This window comes from Manduca sexta, chromosome 28, assembly GCF_014839805.1.
Source record: "Manduca sexta isolate Smith_Timp_Sample1 chromosome 28, JHU_Msex_v1.0, whole genome shotgun sequence".
In the NCBI taxonomy this organism is placed as follows: Eukaryota; Metazoa; Arthropoda; class Insecta; order Lepidoptera; family Sphingidae; genus Manduca; species Manduca sexta.
Window position 1 is genome coordinate 5,764,270 of NC_051142.1, and position 21,109 is coordinate 5,785,378.

The 21,109-nt window shown below is 33.5% G+C and overlaps 2 protein-coding genes across 2 annotated transcripts; both read left to right on the forward strand.

The window, feature by feature from the left end:
• The first annotated feature begins 10,565 nt into the window (after positions 1 to 10,565).
• Positions 10,566 to 17,640, forward strand: LOC115441881 (protein obstructor-E). The gene is made up of 6 exons (XM_037444942.1): positions 10,566 to 10,685; positions 12,382 to 12,473; positions 12,753 to 12,873; positions 13,324 to 13,518; positions 14,326 to 14,401; positions 17,107 to 17,640. Exons 1-6 carry the CDS (start codon positions 10,643 to 10,645, stop codon positions 17,345 to 17,347), a joined length of 768 nt encoding a protein of 255 aa, XP_037300839.1. The 5' UTR covers positions 10,566 to 10,642; the 3' UTR covers positions 17,348 to 17,640.
• Positions 17,641 to 17,719: 79 nt separating this feature from the next.
• LOC115455090 (protein obstructor-E) lies at positions 17,720 to 19,527 on the forward strand. The gene is made up of 6 exons (XM_037444943.1): positions 17,720 to 17,909; positions 17,984 to 18,066; positions 18,143 to 18,263; positions 18,722 to 18,919; positions 19,055 to 19,130; positions 19,306 to 19,527. Exons 1-6 carry the CDS (start codon positions 17,867 to 17,869, stop codon positions 19,442 to 19,444), a joined length of 660 nt encoding a protein of 219 aa, XP_037300840.1. The 5' UTR covers positions 17,720 to 17,866; the 3' UTR covers positions 19,445 to 19,527.
• Positions 19,528 to 21,109: the final 1,582 nt, after the last annotated feature.

A 21,109-nucleotide genomic window follows, 5' to 3' on the forward strand; every position in this document is an offset into this window, starting at 1 on the left:
TGACTGTCAGGCGGGCGGCTACTGTCTCGGAACCGAGCATACTCGTCGTAAGTTTCAATGCGGCTACTTCTTTGTGGCTCTTCGAATGACTCCGTCTGAGTTTCTTTCTCTTCTGTTCTTGGTGGCTCAGATTCTGTTCTTGGTGGTTCAGAATCTTCTGTTCTTGGTGGATCAGATTCTGTCCTTGTTGGTTCAGAATCTTTTGGCTCGTCCAGCATCGGATCTGGTGACGCACTATCTTCATTCCGCCCATTACCATTATCGTCATGTTTTGAATAACAAACAGCATTAGAAACTGTTTGCTCACATGATATATAAAAATCAATTCGACTGGCATTTCTTATCGAAATTATATTTATAGTTGCTGGCTTTGGTAATAACATTTCTCTTATAAATATTGTAGTGTAACGAAATAAAGCAGTATTTTGGTAGAGAATAATTAAAATGAACACCAGTGAAATAGGTAAAGACTTTTGCGCCGTCATTTCTTTGACAATGACACCCTGCAGGATCAAAGAGCATAATACACAAAGAGTATTATAATACATACTACGGAAACAAAGAGAATTGTCATATTATGCTACGGAAAACTCAATTATGTTTCTCTTCAAAAGTCTGCAATCATGGAGGTAGACAACAGTAGATAACATAGTACATAATAATATTTCCATGGAAGGTACCCTTGGCAAAACGGAGTGCTATCATTTTTTTAGAGGCTATCTATTTGAAATTTATATATAGAAAAAATATTAGAGATCACATTTCTACATTATGTTTTTTTTTCTTTGATTGTTGCATTTTTTTTATAATGTGAATATTGATGCATTAATTTCATAACTACAATGCCACTAAAATGGATTCCTTGCATATGCTCCTAAAGTATGTTACATCATTTAATTTGCAACCAACAAGGTTTGCAAGATGAACATTTTAATGAGGTAAGGTCAGTCGGGGTAAGTGCGCCATAAAATTATCATAGCTGGATTCAATGCAAAATAATTTCTTTTTGTGTTGACTTAAGAATGTAATTTTATTAATTTAAGAATATTTGGTATTTTGTGATAACGACCTATAGCCATTCAAGGAAATCAGACAATAATTTAATAATATTTTGCTCAAAGTAAAAAGATGGTAGTAGGCGCACTTGCCTCCGGAAATGGGGTAAGTGCGCCTGTGTAAAAAACGTCAATATTAAACATTATAAAGAAAACACTCATTTTAGTCCATTGAAAAATAAGTTTTACCCGCATTGCTCTTGGATAATTTTTTATAACTCAATATTATAACAAACTATGGCTGTCAAATCAAATTCGGGGCAAGTGCGCCATATATTTGTAAATCAGGGCTTCAAAACATTTTACCAATTTTTTTTTGCTATATTTAGTTATTAATATTAGAGTTTTATGTGCGGATATGTTGTTATAAAGAAATGGTAGCTTTAATACGAAATCCATTTTATTTCTAAAAACTAAAAAAACATACCATTATGTAGGAATTAACATTTTTGAATGCGTTTTAACTCGAAACTTACCCCCTTATTCATAAACGTTTTTTATCTAAGGACGGAGTAAAGCTGTGATAACAAGCCTGTTTCTCAGTGCTCAACGGCACTGAGAAATAGACATAGGGCCGTTGTGATTGGTTATTATTGTTGTGTTCAATATTAGCCAATTACAACGGCCCTACGTCTACGCACTGTGAAGACTGCCATGCCATCAGCACTGAGAAACAGACTTGTTATCACAGCCTTACTCGGTCGTTAGATAAAAAACGTTTATGAATAAGGGGGTTAGAATTTGGCCTTATAACATTTCTCATTTCTTCTTTTGTAAAAACGAACCATTTAAAACAAACAAATATCTGACGAATTAACTAATACACCTTTTATTTAAGTCGGCTCAAAACAAAATACCTTGAGTACAAAAAATTATGCTGTTACATTTTAATAATAATGTCATATTAGTAAAACTTATTCTCAAAAAAGGTTGGTAATATATGGTTTAGGGGTAAGTGCGCCATACGACTATTAACTGTGGCGCACTTGCCCTACTCGACAATTTTGAGGTGTATTTTTTCGCATTGCTAAAAAAACCTTTATTTTAGTATATATAGATAAAATTCGGGCAGGAAGTTAAAATAAAAGGTTCAAACTATGTACTCACCTTACTGGTTTACAGAAATATGTTAAATATCTTGAAATATTTGATGTTATCTTTCACGGGGTCATCTCTGTTTACAGGTCTAAATGACACTTAAAATAAAATGGCGAATAAATCGTATTAAAATGAACATAGCCATTTGTGTTTTTTAGTGGAACTGCATTTCAGTTAGACGCATAGATATAAGATTGCGATAATTGTATAACATCAATAGTTCTCGATTTTTTTAGGTTAGGTGCACTTACCCCGTCGGCGCACTTGCCCCACCTGACCTTATATTTTAGTAGTTTTAAATTTTCAAAAAGACCTAAAATGTATTTGTTAAGGTCCTTTTCATGAATCGGCATATTCCCACCCGTAAACCATGCGCCGTAAATGTTTAGGACGAATCCCCAAGGCCGTTTGCTAAGAGGAGGACCTTAACTAATTGTAAAATCCTTGACCCCTAAGGTCACAATAAAAATAGATTAACCTTTTGAACAAGAATTATTAAGATATTATGTGAAACTTGTTCGACTACATTTTTCTCGAATGTAAATTAGATGAGCATTGCAAAAATAATACGAAGCCAGTTAAATTATACTCGTCACCATTAAAAAGACTTATGTAATTCCTTCTCTAACAAGTTATAGTAACTTTTGGTATAAGTACGTACGTATAATTGCGGTATTAATTTTGCACTGGATTGCGTTTTAGTGTTTCTTGAATTAAGTATTTACATGGCATGCCTCTATCAAGCTTTTGAATAGCACTTAGGTAGATTTAATCTTCGATGTAGCAAATGCCCTGTATACTGCACCTTTTACCGTAAGCTTTTAAGTTGCAGTCATAGACATATATTTGCTTATGCTTGGTAGCTAAATCAATTTACATTGTAATTGCAATTCTTTGAATATCAAAGATGCATTCGTTAATTCCTTCCTAATGACAAATACTCTTTTTGGTTTCGCGGAGAAAATGCCTTATTATTAACGTCTGGCCTTTGTGGGGGTGCGACTGAGCGGTTAGATGACGTCACCGTGCCTTATGACCCGACGTTAAGGCGATACCTCAAGGTCCATTTTCATACATTTTGTTTCGCCTTTAATCTGGGTAACTAAACAAGTATTGGCAAGTAAAGAATTTAAATTCACGTCTAGTTAGTGATTAGTTCTCGCAGTTGAAAGAAAAATGTAAAAATAATTAATAATCATGGATATTTCTGCCTTTAAAATTTCGTCATATTAAATTTTAAAGGTATCGCCTTAAGCCGTTCGGAAAACCACAACCAAACTCAAAAAACCAGTTACCATCGGGCGACCGCCCGGCTGAATCACTAAGCATATTATATACCCTACGCCTAGCATACCAACTAAAACTTCGCGGTGGCCATGGACGCGCGTCCCTGCGTGAATGGTGGACGGTAGCGGGCTTCCTTCGACGCAAGTGTCTAAGTGTCGTCCGCAGCCGCCCCGGCGCGGTACCACCTAGTGCAGCCCCTCTCCTGTTGTGTGCGCATCGAAGGACACTCTCTGCGTCTGCGGCAGCATGAGGTCTACTTTCCACGCTGCTGTCCATCCCGGGGGCTCATTGATAAAACTTGCATACCTACGTCTTCTAATAAATTGCAAACAGAGAAGACCTAGATTGTGTTCGTCTTCCATAACATTAACATTATTTGAAGTTGTAGTTGTGATAAAATTATTGACCGAACATTATAATTAAATGGATCTGAACAAAAAATACTTAACCTTCCAAATAATATTTCGGATATAAAATAAAAAATATTATCAAGAATATCGTTTTGTTGCTTCAAAATAAAGTTAACATTTCAGGCGCGGCCAAAACTTTTTTCTATATTTATTTTTAACTAGCTTTTGCCGGCGGCTTGGCCCCTGTAAAAAGGTTTTTTGGAATACATATTTTCCTGGGATAAAAAGTAGCCTATAGCACACAGGAGTAATGTAGTTTCCGATTAGTAAAAAAAATTCAAACATACAAATTCTTCTGCTTGATATCTATATATCAAGGTACAGGGTCATTTTGACATTGCGTTACTAAATGAAACCACATATTCGTCTTCACCTTTGCTGACATTGTCCCAAAAATCATACATTTATAAAGAATATTTTCACCAAAAATCCTGGTTTTAGTTGCCGGATTTTTTTAACATTTTACTGTTTAATACGTGTATGGCTGATTGAGAGTATGATGTCGCTGTAACGAATTCTCTTAGAATAGTAGTAGTGGCATTAAAGCGCGTAAAATTAAAATTACTTTTTATTAACATTTATTTTATTCGAAACTTACACTTTTTTGTTTTACATCTACGGCTCAAGTAACTTATTGTAACGTATTATTTCCAAATAGATATGTATGTGGTTTAATTTAGTAACGCAATGTCAAAATGACCCTGTATAATACATGTATTGACTAGATGTATAGATTAGGTGCTGTTCATGACCTCGACCTCAAGGAAAACCTTTCCTAAAATAAAAATTCCACTGCGTATTTTCCAATATAAACAGTAGCCTATATTACCTATGGACATGATTCATCCATATATAAATTTTACCCAAATCAAACATCCAAATATTTTCACAACTTCTGCACAACACACAAATAATGTTGATTGTTACCAGCATCCGTACCTATCAACTAGAGACTCTACGACAGTTCAAGTTATCTAATGAAGTAAACTTTGAAGTAATGTAAGTTATTTGCTTATAAATTAGCTGTTACCAAGTGCAGTCCGTACATTAAAACAATATATTCAAGTCTCAAGAGTACATGCATCCATTCTAAAATTGTTACAGAACACAAAAAGGTCAAAAATTCTTAACAGCCTACCCATCGTGCGTTAAGTAATTGCTTAATACGTAAATAAAGAAGTATGGTTACAAATAGCAGTCTCGAGGTCATCATCATTTTGCATATCGATAGTCACAAAATCGAATTCGTAATAATTGAACTAGCAATTTAGTTAGTCGTTTTTTGTTAATCCTTAAAGATACCTAGGTTCTTTTTAGCTTTGTTCTTTAACACATTAATATTCGTTCGGCACTTAATTTTTTAATTGATTACAAAACATTTTATATCATTAGAATGTTATTATAAACCAACAATTGTTTAAACATTTATTTCCAAACACTAGAAAAAGAAACCAAGATATCTAATGCGTTATCTTTATTGTATAATAATTGCCTTCTATCGACATTGTTCCGATTTTTTATTTCAACTCTCCGTTTAAAAGACAACGTGATTGTATTGAAGACTCATTTATATTATTCCTCCCATGCAGTCTCAAATAACTGTAAGCCTTACACGTGAGTCGGTGATTTTATCGCCTTTGCCGCATCCATTTAGGTGCTGAAATATGAAATAGCCAAAAATACTTAATATCATTATATGATTGTCGCTGCGAATCTCCATAATTTTTGGTTAAGTTTTTATTGTCACCTTGGACAATGTGAAACCAGATTCTTGTATTTTATTCTTATTTGGAGTTTGTTTTTAGCTTAGGTACTGTAAAAACGGAAGGCAAATATGCATACGTAGCAAAAAACGAGGTTTGGTTTTATTACATTTGTTTTATTTAAAATTATCATTGCTAGATAACTTCTATTTTTATTTGACTAATTGAAAAACGTATTAATATGTTAATTTGTAAAAAAATAATATGTAAGTACTGAATAGTAGGGGTCGGCGTTTTAAGAACTGAGAACCATTTGTTAGTAAAGAAAAAAAAATTATAAAATATTTTTTAACATAATTCTACAAAAAAATATCATAAGACATGTTTAACTTGGCTAAATATTAATAAATGGTAGAAATATCGAATGGTGTACTTACATATTTTTTATTCTTTAAAAATAACAATTAATTTTTACAAATCCATAATATTAATTAGATATAGAGTAATTACACTTTTTAAAATATTTTTAGTAGCTTAGATTGTTTTACATAGTTCTAGGCATCGGATTAACAACAGATATTTTTTGAATAAATAACAAATCAACAAAATCATTTACTCAACAAAACTCATTTTTTTTTTTTTAATAAAACTACTGGGTATTTTCTGACCATATAGTTTGAAAATCCATTTAAACAGTAAATACTCCATAAAAATTAAACAAATTCTTGCAAGGGGATAGTCCGGATCTACAAGGGAACGGTGAAATATTCTGTCTTTTGGCATCGTAAACACATCTTACCCGTCGCAATCACTTATTTAAACTAGTTAAACGTAGGGAGTACGATGACGTCAAAGGGAATGTCCTCAGAAAACAAATTAGCAAATTATTTGATTTATAATATGGTACAACTCATAAGGTCTTACCCCATCACACCTTAAGTATATCATCTTGAGACTAATAAGTTTGAGTCTAAAATTAACTCCTTTTTGTTATGATAAATAGACTTAGTGATTACTTATTTTTTTATGTAAAACGACTAAAATTTCAACTCCATTTATGGACAGTGTCATTTTAACATTTAAATCAACAGTTACCTACTCAAGTCTCAATCGCCGTTGCGTTGACACGTCTGCAACATCATTACAAAATCGAAGTGTAAATTTGCAAGACAATGCTAAACTACAGCTAACATCTGAGAATTCATAACCGACACAAAAAGCATTCAACTGTAACATCCACGTTACTAATATTGAATAAATCAACATCTTCGAATTCCCAATTTACGCTAACGTTCCAGACATTTGCTGACTTGAATACAAATAGCGTAGCGGACTGAGACTCGAAAAGATAAGGAAGTTGATCTAGCTAGACGGCACAACTACGTGACCAGTTTACTTAGCTCTATAACTGAGGTTTCTCCATATTTGACTGAAATTCTATATATCCCATATTACGAATTTTGCATCATCACCGAGTTTACGCAAACTACGATCAATCTTTAGGCTTTTGGTGAGGACTGAGGGGAATAACAAATACCAGATAAATCACATGGTCTCACGGGAATCACACAAAATTTGGGATAAAACGTGTTTTGTGTTTCGATCGCCTGACTCATCATACTAAATTTAACAATGAATTATACAAATTCGGAAAAAGAAATAGTAAATGGAATGAAAAGATTGGTACTTAGGTATGTAACTTCAATACTTGGATTTCTTATTTCTCATGTAGCATTTCAATTCAGTTTTTTCCATGTACCTACCTAATAAATACTTTTATGTTCAAAATAATACTGGAAATATATAAAATATTTACGTAAAGACTTTAAAAGAAATAAAATGAAGCACAAAAGAAATAACATTAATAAATTTCAAATAATCGCAATAAAAGCACGTCTGACGCTTGTCATCTGAATGGGGTCTAATTAAATAAATTCTTACGATTGTAAGTATATGTATATTCTTAATACACGTTTTATTTATATCATGACCTGTCCTCCTCATTATCAATGTTGCCAATAACCCAAAAGTCACATTGATTTTAATCCGGTTTCTACAGTACCTTCTAGATATTAATATTATAACAAATAATTATAACATTGAGGATATCGTTAGGACACGCATCTGTTCGCGCGATCGAAATGATACTTTAAACAAAAGACCGTGGGAATAGTAAGTTAAAAACGAAGTTAAATTTCAAGGCTTCTATGTGAACAGAATTATAATTATGGATTTCCTATTTATATTTGGCCATTCAATTCTTGGAGGCCTACTAAATCTGTGTTCGTATAAGTATTTTTACATGTTCCTGCGAAGCGAATATTGTAATACTGAAGAGTTCGTTCTTTGAATAAGCTTATCTCAAGAATTTAAGTTTTTTTTATATATCTTAAAAATATGTCCAATAACACTTTTCTAATTGTCTCTATTAAGGAGAAGACACATTGTTCGCGTGTTCTTTTTGACTGTCACTCACTGCACTATGTTGAGGAGTTCAATTGATTTTGATTTTTTTTTACTATTAGGAAGTTACATTACTTCTGAGTGTCATAAGCTACCTTTATGACGGAAAAATCTATTGGACGCGGGTGACGCCGCAAACAAACGCTAATGCATAATTTATATATAAGGCTAAAATATAATATACTAACTATAAAACCACCGAAATAGGAGAAAATTTTAATTTCTAAACTTACATCTCTGACTATTTGAAAATAAAATTAGGTCATAAGTAATTATGGATCTAGACCGAATCTTTGAAAAGTTTTACTTTATTCTTTAGCCAATCTAGAGATTGACATTGTGATATTCGATTATGTTAATATAAAATGGACATTATAATTTATGTTATTATTATTTACCATCTCTATGCCAAATTGAATAGATTCTAGACTCCAATAACATTTCCTAATAAATTCTATAAGTGTTCAATATAATGTGTTTAATATTAAATCTCAATTTTAACTGACTTCAGAAAAAAGAGGAGGTTCTCAATTCGACTATTTTATTTTTGTGTTTGTTTCGCGATAGCTCTACTAATTGTGGACCCATTTTCAAAATATTTTTTTTCGAGGAAAGAAATCAAGGGTAACCCTCAAATAACTAACGTACCTTACATTACTCTCTTATAGACTCTAAAATTGGTAACTAGTATATCGGTAATGTTAGATTATTTTTTGGTTTTAAGTGGTTTTTGAAGGCGGTTTAATTTTTTGTTAAAAAGTTTTTATTTATTTCTATATCTAAACCTACTCCTGCCTCTAAGCAATATGTATGTTTGTTGATTTGTATACATGTTTTTGTTGTTCGATCTAAAAGGCATTGCGGGTTGTGCTACCACTGGCTATTGCTTAGGATTTCAAGCTAAATTCTGATACTCATTGCTTTATTTTTTATTTTTATTTTATTGTTCTTATAATACACAGATCTAAATATTGAAGTTATAATCTGAATAGATCTTGCACATCATTCAAGCTCAATAGTACGTCATGTAGAATAAGCATTTTTCTTAATAAAATAGGCGTTGTACATTATTTACGATTTCTATCCTTGACATTTTACGGACATTGATGATGCTTTAGCTTGATAATTAAATTTCAAAGGTTATATATTATTCTAATACATCTTTACTTTATTATATTAAAACAATAATGATGTTAGTCATAAAAATATTTAAAACTACTAATGGAGGCTTATAGAAGAACGCTGACGTAAACGATGACCTTTAACTGTGGGATTTATAGTTTTATCGAAGATTGATTCACCTACTTTGATTTTACACATGCTAATCCATATAAAATCGCAATACGCTATAGGTTTTATTTATATACTTATAGAAATTGTTAGTATTATATCGAGGTATGTATGATAGGGTAAATAAGTAAGACGAATGGGTAGTTAAAAATAAACACACCGGCTGGTTAATGAAAGGAATAGATTGACATTTATGACTTTTATAGATTATATTTATTACATAGTAGCTTTTGCCCGTGGCTCCGCCTGCGCGAAAAAGTTTTCGTGGGATAAATATATTCTCGACATAAAATGTACTCTATGGTACTCAGGAATAATATAGCTTCCTATTAGTAAAAGAATTTTTAAAATGTACTACCTATTTACCCGACAAAGCTTTATATAATACCTTAAAGCTATAAGCGACTTTATTTAAGTAATAATTAAATATTCTCATATACCCTGACTTATCATAAGCGCAATTATGTCTGCCTAGGTGAGGAATTAAAGCATTTTTTATATTTTGTTTATATAATGAAATCGCATTATAAAATATTTACTGAATGCCGCAATATGTTAACCGGCATAGAGAGGAACTACACGTAACATGACAACCGCTGGCAGTAATTATCTTGTTTTATATGAATCACGTTGAACTTTAAGATTATTCACAAGACTATGTATTCACAATGCGTTATCCTTTGCAAAAAAATTCTTAACATACTTACGTTATTTCCCTATTGCTTATTTTTATCTACATAGATATATAATATGTTCTTCTGGGTACCAAGTCCGATTTGAATAATCTAAGAATTTTGTTGTATAAGCGGGTAATATTATCGTATTTTTTTTTATAGTACATTAAGACTATAGACAGATATTTGGTAATTATAGTACAGACATTTAAAAGTTTGTTCTAAGATAATAAAATTCTTGAGATGCGCCAAAACTTTATGACAATAATTTAGGATTTAAACATAATATCGACGATTGAAACGAATTTTTTTTCGAAAAAATTTAACTCGGTTAAAAAAAACATAGAAAAAACCGCTGATTTTAAATATGTATGAAGCTTTCTGTCAAATAATTGTCGCTTCAGTCAATAAGCCTTTAAACGGTATACAAAATATAATATTTTCATGTTATGTAGACTTAGTCATTACACATTCCGTTGGTGTTTTTGGTGTGATGAGCGATAGTCGGAACCATGTAACTCCTGATGTAACAAGGCGCGGTTAAAGATGAGACCTGATTGCACAAGACTGTCCCCAAGGTCGCTTCTCCCCGGTTCTTGCAGAGCCATTCATTGTCCGAGTGAAGACTGTGCGAACGTGTTAGTAACCACAGGCCAGTCGAGATGGAAAGGATTTTTTTGATTTTGGCGTGCGCGTGCGCCGTTGGTAAGTTGGACTTTGCTAATACGAGTTACTATTAAATTTAACTGAAAATATTTTTAATGTTAAGAAACTTTATAAATATTATTTGATATTACACGAAATTCTAAAATTGAATTATTATTCAGTAAATTTTAAAATATTTATACTTACATATTTTTAAAAAGGGCGACAGATACCCTTTGTAAATTTTAAATGGATAAATGCTTCAAAATTAGGTTTATTCCTATTATTGAAAGAATTATAAGACAATTCATTTGCAAAAAACTGTGCAAGTCATTTTTCACACCACCTGCTTCAAACAATAGGAAGCATTAACGATCACACTGTTAACGCAGTTAATTATATCATTACGTATATGCTAGCAGCTATCCTATTTTTTATATATATGTATACTATAGGTACTTTTGCCGGAATATTAAATCATTAACGTGTACATGATATACAAAGCTTTTGATTAATTTTTACTTTAATTAAATCTCATTAAAAGCTATTATACATTAATTGAGTAAAATATTTACATTAAAAAAATATATAAAATACTGGCTTGAATATAAAAAAAACCACGTTGGACTAATCGAATTATCGAAAATCGAATAATATTCAAATTACTCAATAATATCAAACAACTAGATTACTAATATACCTCATCGAACTAAACTGCAAGAAAATTTAAAACAGAAGTGAATGGAAATTTTAAGTGAATATTGTGTTACATATACATAATATATGAGAAGTAAAAACTTGATCAAACGCTTTAACCTTCAAGTTTAGAGGACAGCAAGACAATTCGCATAAAGTGATCATCTCCATACATAATATCCCACACAACTACATTTATTATATTCAGCGCGCGTTGTTATTTCAAAGAATAAGCTTTTATTTGTTATAGTCATAGGACGGTTGCATTGTTGAGAATATTGCAAGCACAATGTATGTTTCCGTTGCTTTATTACGCCTTTTCCTCCTGACATATATCATTTTTATTTTTAAATTTGAACCCTGTCTTGTTTTTTTTCAATGATTTTTATATACGGGCCTTGTAAAGTGGCCACTGCACCTGATAGTAAGTGGAGTGGGGTTTCAAGAATGTCGACTGACGATAGTTGGTTACCCCTCAGTAGTCGACACAATTATACCGACCTGTTGGAACCGGATATACACAGGGTGATCCCGGAACGCGACACACTTACGCGGGCTATTATGACGGGTTTTAACACCTTGTGCACAGTGGTCGTTATTCTTGCGAAAATAAAATATGTCCTACCACCAGCAAAATCTTAAAATATTATTCTATAGGCAATGTGGTTTAATAGTCAAATCAACTATCCGTTTTTTATGTGCCTGCCTATTAAACAACAGATTTTCCCTAAACAAAAATCAGCGGCATTTTGATTGCAGTTATACTTTTATTCAGTTTGTTGGGACAAAATCACTTATGCTAGGAGAATGATTTTTAAGTTTATTGTAATTGACACTAACATAACAAAAAGCCAAAAATTAATTAAATGCACTTCGTACCTTGTAGAGTTTAAGAAAGAACTTATTCTGACCTCAAATGCCGGCGACGCATAAATAATTCGTTTAGTATTGTGAATGTTTATATGTGGTGGTGATCTTTTACCATTCAGAAACACATCAATTACTCGCTTGCCCTATCAACTAAAATGTACCTATTAAAAGTATCATTCTCGTCCCACAGCTTTTGCACAGTATTCAGGACCCGGAGTTTGTAAGGAATTGAATGAACGCCACCCAGTATCTGGTAGCTGCGACAGATACATAGAATGCATTGTAAGTAATCGAAGAGTTTTATTTTATGTGATTCTAGCATTTCTATTTACTTAATACCGTACCTGTCATATATTGCGGGTGTTGTCTTAGTAATTTAAAAATCTATTGGTATACTAAAAATCTATTAAAATCGGTATCTGAGCAGAAAGAATAGTTTAAAAAGCAGATACTTAACCTCCAAATCATTCACTATGCGAGTACAACATTATTCTTTAGAACGATTTAATACCTAGCCTATTTCAGGTTTTTGAAGAATAATTTATAATATTATCTCCACAGAACGGAACAGCCGAAGAGAAACTGTGCCCCGACGGCCTCCGCTTCAATCCCAATGTGAACTTCGACGTGTATCCCTGCCAATACCCTAACGAGGTGGCGTGTCTCGAACGATCCGCGTTACGTGAGTTACATTGATACTCCTATATCACAGAGCTGAGGTTTTTCCCTTTCCAAAGATCATGCCATCGCTAATTTTAAACACGGTTATTTCTGTTGTGATTTTTCATTTCGAAACTTCGCGGCACGAGATATGAATACGTAATCGTATGACACATACTTCTGTAATGAACGGCATTCGATATGTAGGTCCTTGTTAGCTTCCTAATTGACGCATTAAGTTATGTTAATGTGGGGAGGAATGCTAGAATTTAAATATGTATTTATACTCAACGCCGATGTCGTAAATCTCATGTCTGAGTTAATTTACTCAATTTTGAGAAAAAATTTAAACTGAATTAAGTCATAATCGAAATAATTTCATTTATGATGAAATTATGAACAGCATAGATTTAATTTACGAACTTAGAAGCAATAAGAGAGGATCTCATTAAAAAAACATAATTCCTTCCAGAACCTCCCCAGCCTACAGCGGATTGTCCTCATCAATTCGGCTACTTCAAAATCGGTGACGCTCGCAACTGCAGCGGGTTCAGGACTTGTGTGAACGGCGTAGGTTATGACTTCGTGTGTCCCGACGGTTTAGCTTTCAGTTCAGAGACCTACCGCTGTGAATGGCCCGATGAAGTTGCCGACTGCGACGCTGAAGGTATGTGCTATTTCTATTACCTATTTTATTACAGATATAATCCTTAATAACATATATACCACTTTAAAGAGTATTTTTGACTCTAGTATCGTTGATTGTCCTTAACATTCTATTTAAGATATCTATATTGGTACATATTTCTTTCAAAACTACAAAAAAATAAGGTAATAGAAACTCTATTACTTTTGTTCTACCTATAGAAAAAAATATTTGGATATGTCGTAATATTTTAGACGTCTATGGAAAACTATATAACTTCATACAAAACGTCCTCAATTTGTTTCATAGCCTATTAGCAGTAAAATATATTTAATAAACATTTGCACTGACATTTGTGCTGATGAAGTAACTGGAGTTCAATTCGCGTAAGAAATTTGATTGCGTAGTATGACTTTCCTGTATATGGTTTCGGCAAATTTATTTAAGTGTTTGTTTAATGTTTAGAAGCATTTGACCTCTTGTATATGACATGGTATGCCTCGTAATCAAGTTATTTAACTTCATATAACGATTGCATAATACTACTTAGTAATTACATTGGTTATATTTACAAAGCTTTCTAAACAATGTCTCGAATACATGTATTACAAAAGCATGCCTTATAATGTTGCTACAAAGTAGCCGGAAATTATTTATTTTCTATCGATTTTTTTTTTCACATTTTCATTTTTTTTTCACTAATAGGAAGCTACATTACCTCTAAGTGTTTTTTATATTGTTATTAAAATTAGAGGGGCCTCTATGGGTACCCATATCTTAATAATATATGTAAACAATATCTCTAAAATAATATTATTTTATTTTCAGCTTTCGTCGGATTCCGATGCCCCGAGGTTCCCATATCAAAGGAGCTTGGCCCACCCGCCGGCTTCCGATTCTACGGGCAAGTTATTACATAAATATTCTTATTAGTATATTATCCTACTTATCTAACTTAATATCCAACTCCAACTTTCATATTTATGATATCCTTACATATTAGAAAACAAAGTCCCCCGCCGCGTTTGTCTGAAAGCGAAAATCTCAAAAAATTCCCTACTGATTTGGATTAAAGTGTAATATGGAGATAGTTTGAGACCCTGGAAAGGACATAATACTTATGTTACGGAAAAAATCTTTCACGCGGATAAAGCCGCGTGCAATAGGTAGTACCTAATAAATGCAACATTGAAAATGTTTGGATGTTTGTGCATTTTGACATCATTTGACATACAGAAACATCAAATCTTATAACATATTACATGTTTTTTAGTCTAGAAAATTGTGCAATTGACCTTTTATAAAAGAAAGGCTACCGCAACCCAGCTACTACATATTATTAATGTCCCTACTTCAATAAATATGTGATCTTATTTATAATACTAGCTTTTGCTCGCGGCTCCGCCCGCGTTATAAAGTTTTTCAGGCTAAAGTTTTCCATTATAAAAGTATTAGTTTCCCGGGAGCCTATGTTCTTCCCAGGGTTTCAAACTGTCTCCATACCAAATTTCATCTTAATACGTTGGGTAGTTTTTCAGTTTAACACGTTCAGGCAGACAAATTCAGCGGGGGACATTGTTTTATAATAAATTTTTGTATAACTTTTTAAGAGGAACAATCCCGTCATACATCATTGTTGCATAACTTTAACCGTTTACGCAGCGCACGCAACGGAAGCTCTCAAAACTAATAAATAGTCCTCGTATTTGCAACATGTTTCATTACTGCTCCGCTCCTATTGGTCATAGCGTGATGATATACAGCCTATAGCACCCCACAAATAAAGGGCTATCCAACACAAAACGAATTTTTCAGTTCAAACTGGTAGTTCCTGAGATTAGCCATTACTGCTCCGCTCCTATAGGTCATAGCGTGATGATACATAACTTAGAGCACTCCACAAACAAAGGGCTATTCAACACAAAAAGATTTTTTCAGTTCGAATCGGTTGTTCCTGAGATTAGCCATTACTGCTCCGCTCCTATTGGGTATAGCGTGATGATATATAGCCTATAGCAATCCACTAACAAAGGGCTATCCAACGCAAAAAGATTTTTTCAGTTTGGACCGGTAGTTCCTGAGATTAGCCATTACTGCTCCACTCCTATTGGGTATAGCGTGATGATATATAGCCTATAGCAATCCACTAACAAAGGGCTATCCAACGCAAAAAGAATTTTTCAGTTTGGACCGGTAGTTCCTGAGATTAGCCATTACTGCTCCGCTCCTATTGGGTATAGCGTGATGATATATAGCCTATAGCACTCCACGAACAAAGGGCTATCCAACGCAAAAAGATTTTTTCAGTTTGGACTGGTAGTTCCTGAGATTAGCGCGTTCAAACAAACAAACAAACAAACAAACAAACTCTTCAGCTTTATATAATAGTATAGATTATGTCTAATATAAAAGCAACGCACGAGAACTATACTATACCCGAGTTGTAACACGTTATTAGTAAAGCGGATGGAATTGTAGAACTGGTTAGCTAATAAGCGGTCGGCGGTCAGCCCGTGTCATCGGGCACCTAAATGTCAGCAGATGAGCGATGACCTTGGTTATGTAACCTCGTTATTAGAAATACCAGCGGTTTGCCAACACGTCCTCAGCTCGTTCATATGCCTACATTTCGAATGTTTACGAGTTAGCTCAAACTTGCTAATATATTTGCAATACGTACTTACGTATTTCAGCAAGAATAATGTTAGTATGTATTTTGTTACGGTTTACACTTTCACTGTCTTTAGAATAGCTTATCTAGGAAATTTTACCTTGAAAATGTTTTTCTTCAACCATGTCTGCAGTAATTCGAAGTATTTTACATAAAGGAAACTTATTATCCCAGTAAATCTTAGCACAATCTATTCATCTTCGTATTATGATCTTGATAGATAATATATTTTATACAATACATTATACCAAATAATACTCTTAAATAATCAAATAATTTGAAAACAATCGGAGTACTTAATTGTTTTCATCAATAATTTAAGCTAAATAGGAACCGATGGATAAAATTTACGAAGGAAATCAACAAATTTAAAAAAATACTTTTAAAAACACATGAATTAACATAATACCGTTATTGCATACCGACACTTGAAAGGCCATCATATCTAAGCGACAATCAGCAAATTTTTGAGTAAAGTGCTTTAAAGTTCTGATTTAAATATGAAAATTCGTAACAATTTAACTTTTTATTTTATAAAGATATAGTCTAATGATATAAAAATTATCCTAGACCTAAAAACCTAGATCAAATGACGCAAAAGAAATTGGCGATTCTAAATATTTATTTCATTCATTTTCGGTATATTTGTCGCTTAGATATAATTTTAAGCGTAATTGCTTTATAAACGTCGATACGTACTGTACCTAGCGACCATACTTATAATACGTAATGATCTGATATTACATTTTTTAACCACAACAATAAGAACTATTATGTTCCCAACAAATAGAATAAACGCCCGTGTGTTTTTTTGCAATTATGATCATGTTTATCTTAATACATATCACCTCAAAGGAATAGCGTTGAAGCTTATAGAAAATCTGCCTAAATTGCGTAAAATAAATTCCATCAAGACTAAAAGCCTCCTTCATTTGCAGGTCAGACAACGACTGCCAGAAATACTTCCTTTGCATCGACGGTCGCCCACGAGTGTTGTCCTGCGGCGGAGAATCCGGTTTCGATGAACTGACCTCATCATGCGTGTCTGCTGATGAAGTACCTACCTGCCCACCCGAACTCAAGGCTGCTGCTGCCAATACCAAGGAACTACAAAAACAATATTTAGCTAAAGAACTCGAATTCAACGCGCTACAAGCTAAGAGGAAAGCGTTAGCTTAAGATTCATCCTGTACTTTACTGTTTTCGGATAGTAATGTGTTAATATCTTAGTACCTAGTCTAATAAACAATAAATGTCTAGTCTAAATTGAGTTACCGTTAACAAATCTGTAAGTAAATTACATTAAGTTGGTGATGTTCGGATTTGACTAAACATGTTTTTTTCTATTCCTGCTGAATAATAACATTTCTTGTTCAGTAACTGTTTATGCCGTAACAAATTGTAAATTGATTTAGTACATATATGCATTTTTTTTGTGGTAAAATTATTCATTAATAGAAACAGGTTTTTATTTTCACAGCAATAATTGTACTTAAATATCAATAATTACAAAATGTTTTTATTTACGATTTTTTAATTACTCCAAACCACAACCTTTCTCTCGTGTTATCATTAAGATCATCAAAATTCTTTGATATTGATGACACTCTTTGGTATAAAACGTAATAGCAAGAGCACAGCAACATCATTCAGACATCGAAAATAATAACAAACACAACCATAAAAACATCAATTAATATGTTTTTTTACTTGAGTATCGCTGCCCTAATAGTAGCATCAAGTAAGTGTTATATATCCTTTTATACATACTTAACATTTAAAATAATTGTATATTGATTTCATAAAATATTGCAGGCTACGCCCAGCACCAGGAATGTCCTCGAAGAAACGGTTACTTCAAATACGACTCGAGCTGCGACACCTACGTTGAATGCAGAGTAAGTGAAATGCACACTCCTCAATATTATATGTATGTCAGGTCGGGAAACATAAAATGTGATATTTCGTATATAGGATCACAAATCTCATCGGATGATGTGCCCGGACGGTCTCAACTATAATCCCAACATCGAGTGGCCTGAGTATCCCTGCAGCTTCCCTGAAGACATGCCCTGCGATGCAGGCAGATACCAGCGTAAGTTAAAAACATCTTTACAAGTAATGGTTCTAAAAAAGATACAAAATTACATACATACATACATAACATCACGCATTTATCCCCGAAGGGGTATGCAGAGGTGCAACTAGGGCACCCACTTTTCGCCAAGTATGTTCCGTCCCATGATGTGACAGGGGGCGAGCCTATCGCCATATCGGGCATAAATTCCAGACTCCGGGCTGATACTGAGCAGAAAAAACCCAAATATCATTTTGCCCGACCCGGGATTCGAACCCAGGACCTCAGAGCGCTATTGTACCGGACATGCAATACAACTACGCCATCGAGGCAGATACAAAATTATCTTCAACAATACCAAAATAGTTGAAATAAAATACGTTAATGCGTTTATGCATTACGTCTTTTACCATCCCATCATAGATCAGTCGTATACTATTACAGTCTAGTACGATATCATAATTTACAATTACCAGAACCCAAGCCGAGCGGTGAATGCCCGCAACAATATGGCTTCTACCCGCACCCCTCCGCTACCGACGTCAACTGCGCACCGTACAAGATGTGCGTCGCTGGAGTCGCGTTCGACATGAAGTGCGCCGCCGGGCTCGCCTTCAACCCCGACATCGGTCGCTGCGATTGGGCTGACCGCGTGCCTTCCTGCAACGCTGAACGTATGTCGCTTAATCATGAAATTGAAAATTAAACAATTCAACCACGATTAAAACAAACAAAAAGATGGAATGATGTAAATTTAAATCTAGACATACGACAGCAATGCATCAAAGTTTTATTTTTTACAATTGCAGGGTACCTAGGCTTCAAATGCCCAGAAATCCCAATTGACGCTGACGGCGACCCTATCGACATCGTTCTGAACTACAGGTAACATAAAATACTAACTCACATTTTGTAAACTTTGTTTCTTCAAAACGTATTTAGACTGCTATTGAATTTTAAGTAATCCCATTTGGAAATTGTAACTGCCTTTCATATAACGTTCCCTAATGTGAATGAATGCCAGTTTATGTAACTAATGTTAACATTATTTATCTACCAGCTACCCGAGTCCCAACTGCACAAGCTTCTTCTCGTGCGACAAGGGCCGTGCGCGGTTCTTGTCCTGCGACTTGGGGCTCGCCTTCGACGAGTCGATCGGCCGCTGTCGGGATGCCGACCTAGTGCAGTGCAACTACTGAATACTTCAGATTTAGACACTGTTATAATATGTTTATATAGTTCAATTTTTCTTCAATAAAGTTCCTATGGTTTTATGTAAAAATTTATTTAAAATTGTCCCTTTCATAAAACAACCCAAAACAAACTCGGATAAAGGAAAAATGGCAATAATGATTATTCTTATAATTGTTGCCTCAGTGGCATATTTGTGTCTACATCACGACTGTAGATGGTCTTGATGTTGACCTCCGGGTCGGGTAAAGCGATATTGGGTTTTTCTGTTCAGTATCAGCCCTAAATATGAAATTTTTGCCAGATATGACGAACCTTGCCGTTATGATATGCCGAGTCTATGGACCGCAATACACAATACGAAAATCGGTTGTACTAGTTCTATCTCGGTCTACAACTTCAGAGATACAATGGCACTCCTTTTATAACGGAGTGAGTGTGTATGAGCATTCATGTAAGTCATAAGTAACTAACTGCTATGGCTATTTATCCATTGAAACATACGCCGTATGTATGCAACTTAGCTTCACAGAATTTATATAAATTTCCCTCACAATTTGCATCACTTGTGAGGATCATTATTATCTACCTAATTAAAATCATACTAAAGAGAGTATAATGAATTTGCACTTTCCACCTGTGTTCTAAACAATTGACGATAATATTACTATTTTGCAACAATTTCAAAAACTTTTCCGTTTCAATTTCAGTATTATTGATTTTCAATTAATTAAAAAAAAAACAACTCATAACGCTATTTATATATATTTTTATGAAATATTAGCTACGTCTCTGATTACCTATTTTTAACTACCGTACATCGTAAGTCGTAACTAAATGAAAATAAATGTGTATTAAGCACAATTTGAGTAGCTGTCCTAGACCTTCTAAACAATTAATTTGACAGCCAATTCAACCTAAAAATTACCTTTAAATTGGATTTACTTACATTTTTTGACACTTATAATTGTAAAGTCCGAAAAACTGGACTCCTTAGGATTGAGAAATTATGACGACTGTATTATTTCTAACAATAGCTGTGCAAACTTGTGCTACTACAAGCTAGAGAGAACTTGAAATATTTCTAGTCCATTCTCGGGATTTTACAGGTCTCGGCTTCAGACAAAAGTACTATTGATTTTTTATTTATTATTTGACCGTGTTTTAGAGTACAATTCTAATAGAAAATAAATATTGTATGATGAGTATTTCTTAAAATAAATATATGAGAGGAAATATTTTCATAAATTTTTCTTCTCGTCCGTCTTTTTTTAACCGACTTTAAAAAAAGGAGGAGTTTATCAATTTGGAGTGATTTTTTTTATTTCCTCAGAACTCGCTCATTTATGGACCAATTTGGAAAATACTTTTTATTCGAAATAATATACCTCCAGATTGGTCCAGATTTTAGGAGATGAATACACCGCCACAGCATAGCAAATGGAAGCTATTAAGCTAATATTTAGATTTGTGAACTGTCCACTACCCCAATGCTTCCCCTGTTACATATAACTGGTCAAATGTGGGTATGTTACACCCCCTGCCCCGAAAAAAGAGAAAAGAAAAAGATGAAAAACCATACATGTGCTTTCACACCTTTCAATGTGTATATTTTTAAGTAGTAAACGCGAACTCCTTTTAATTGATTTGAAAGCAATTTAGCTCATATATGC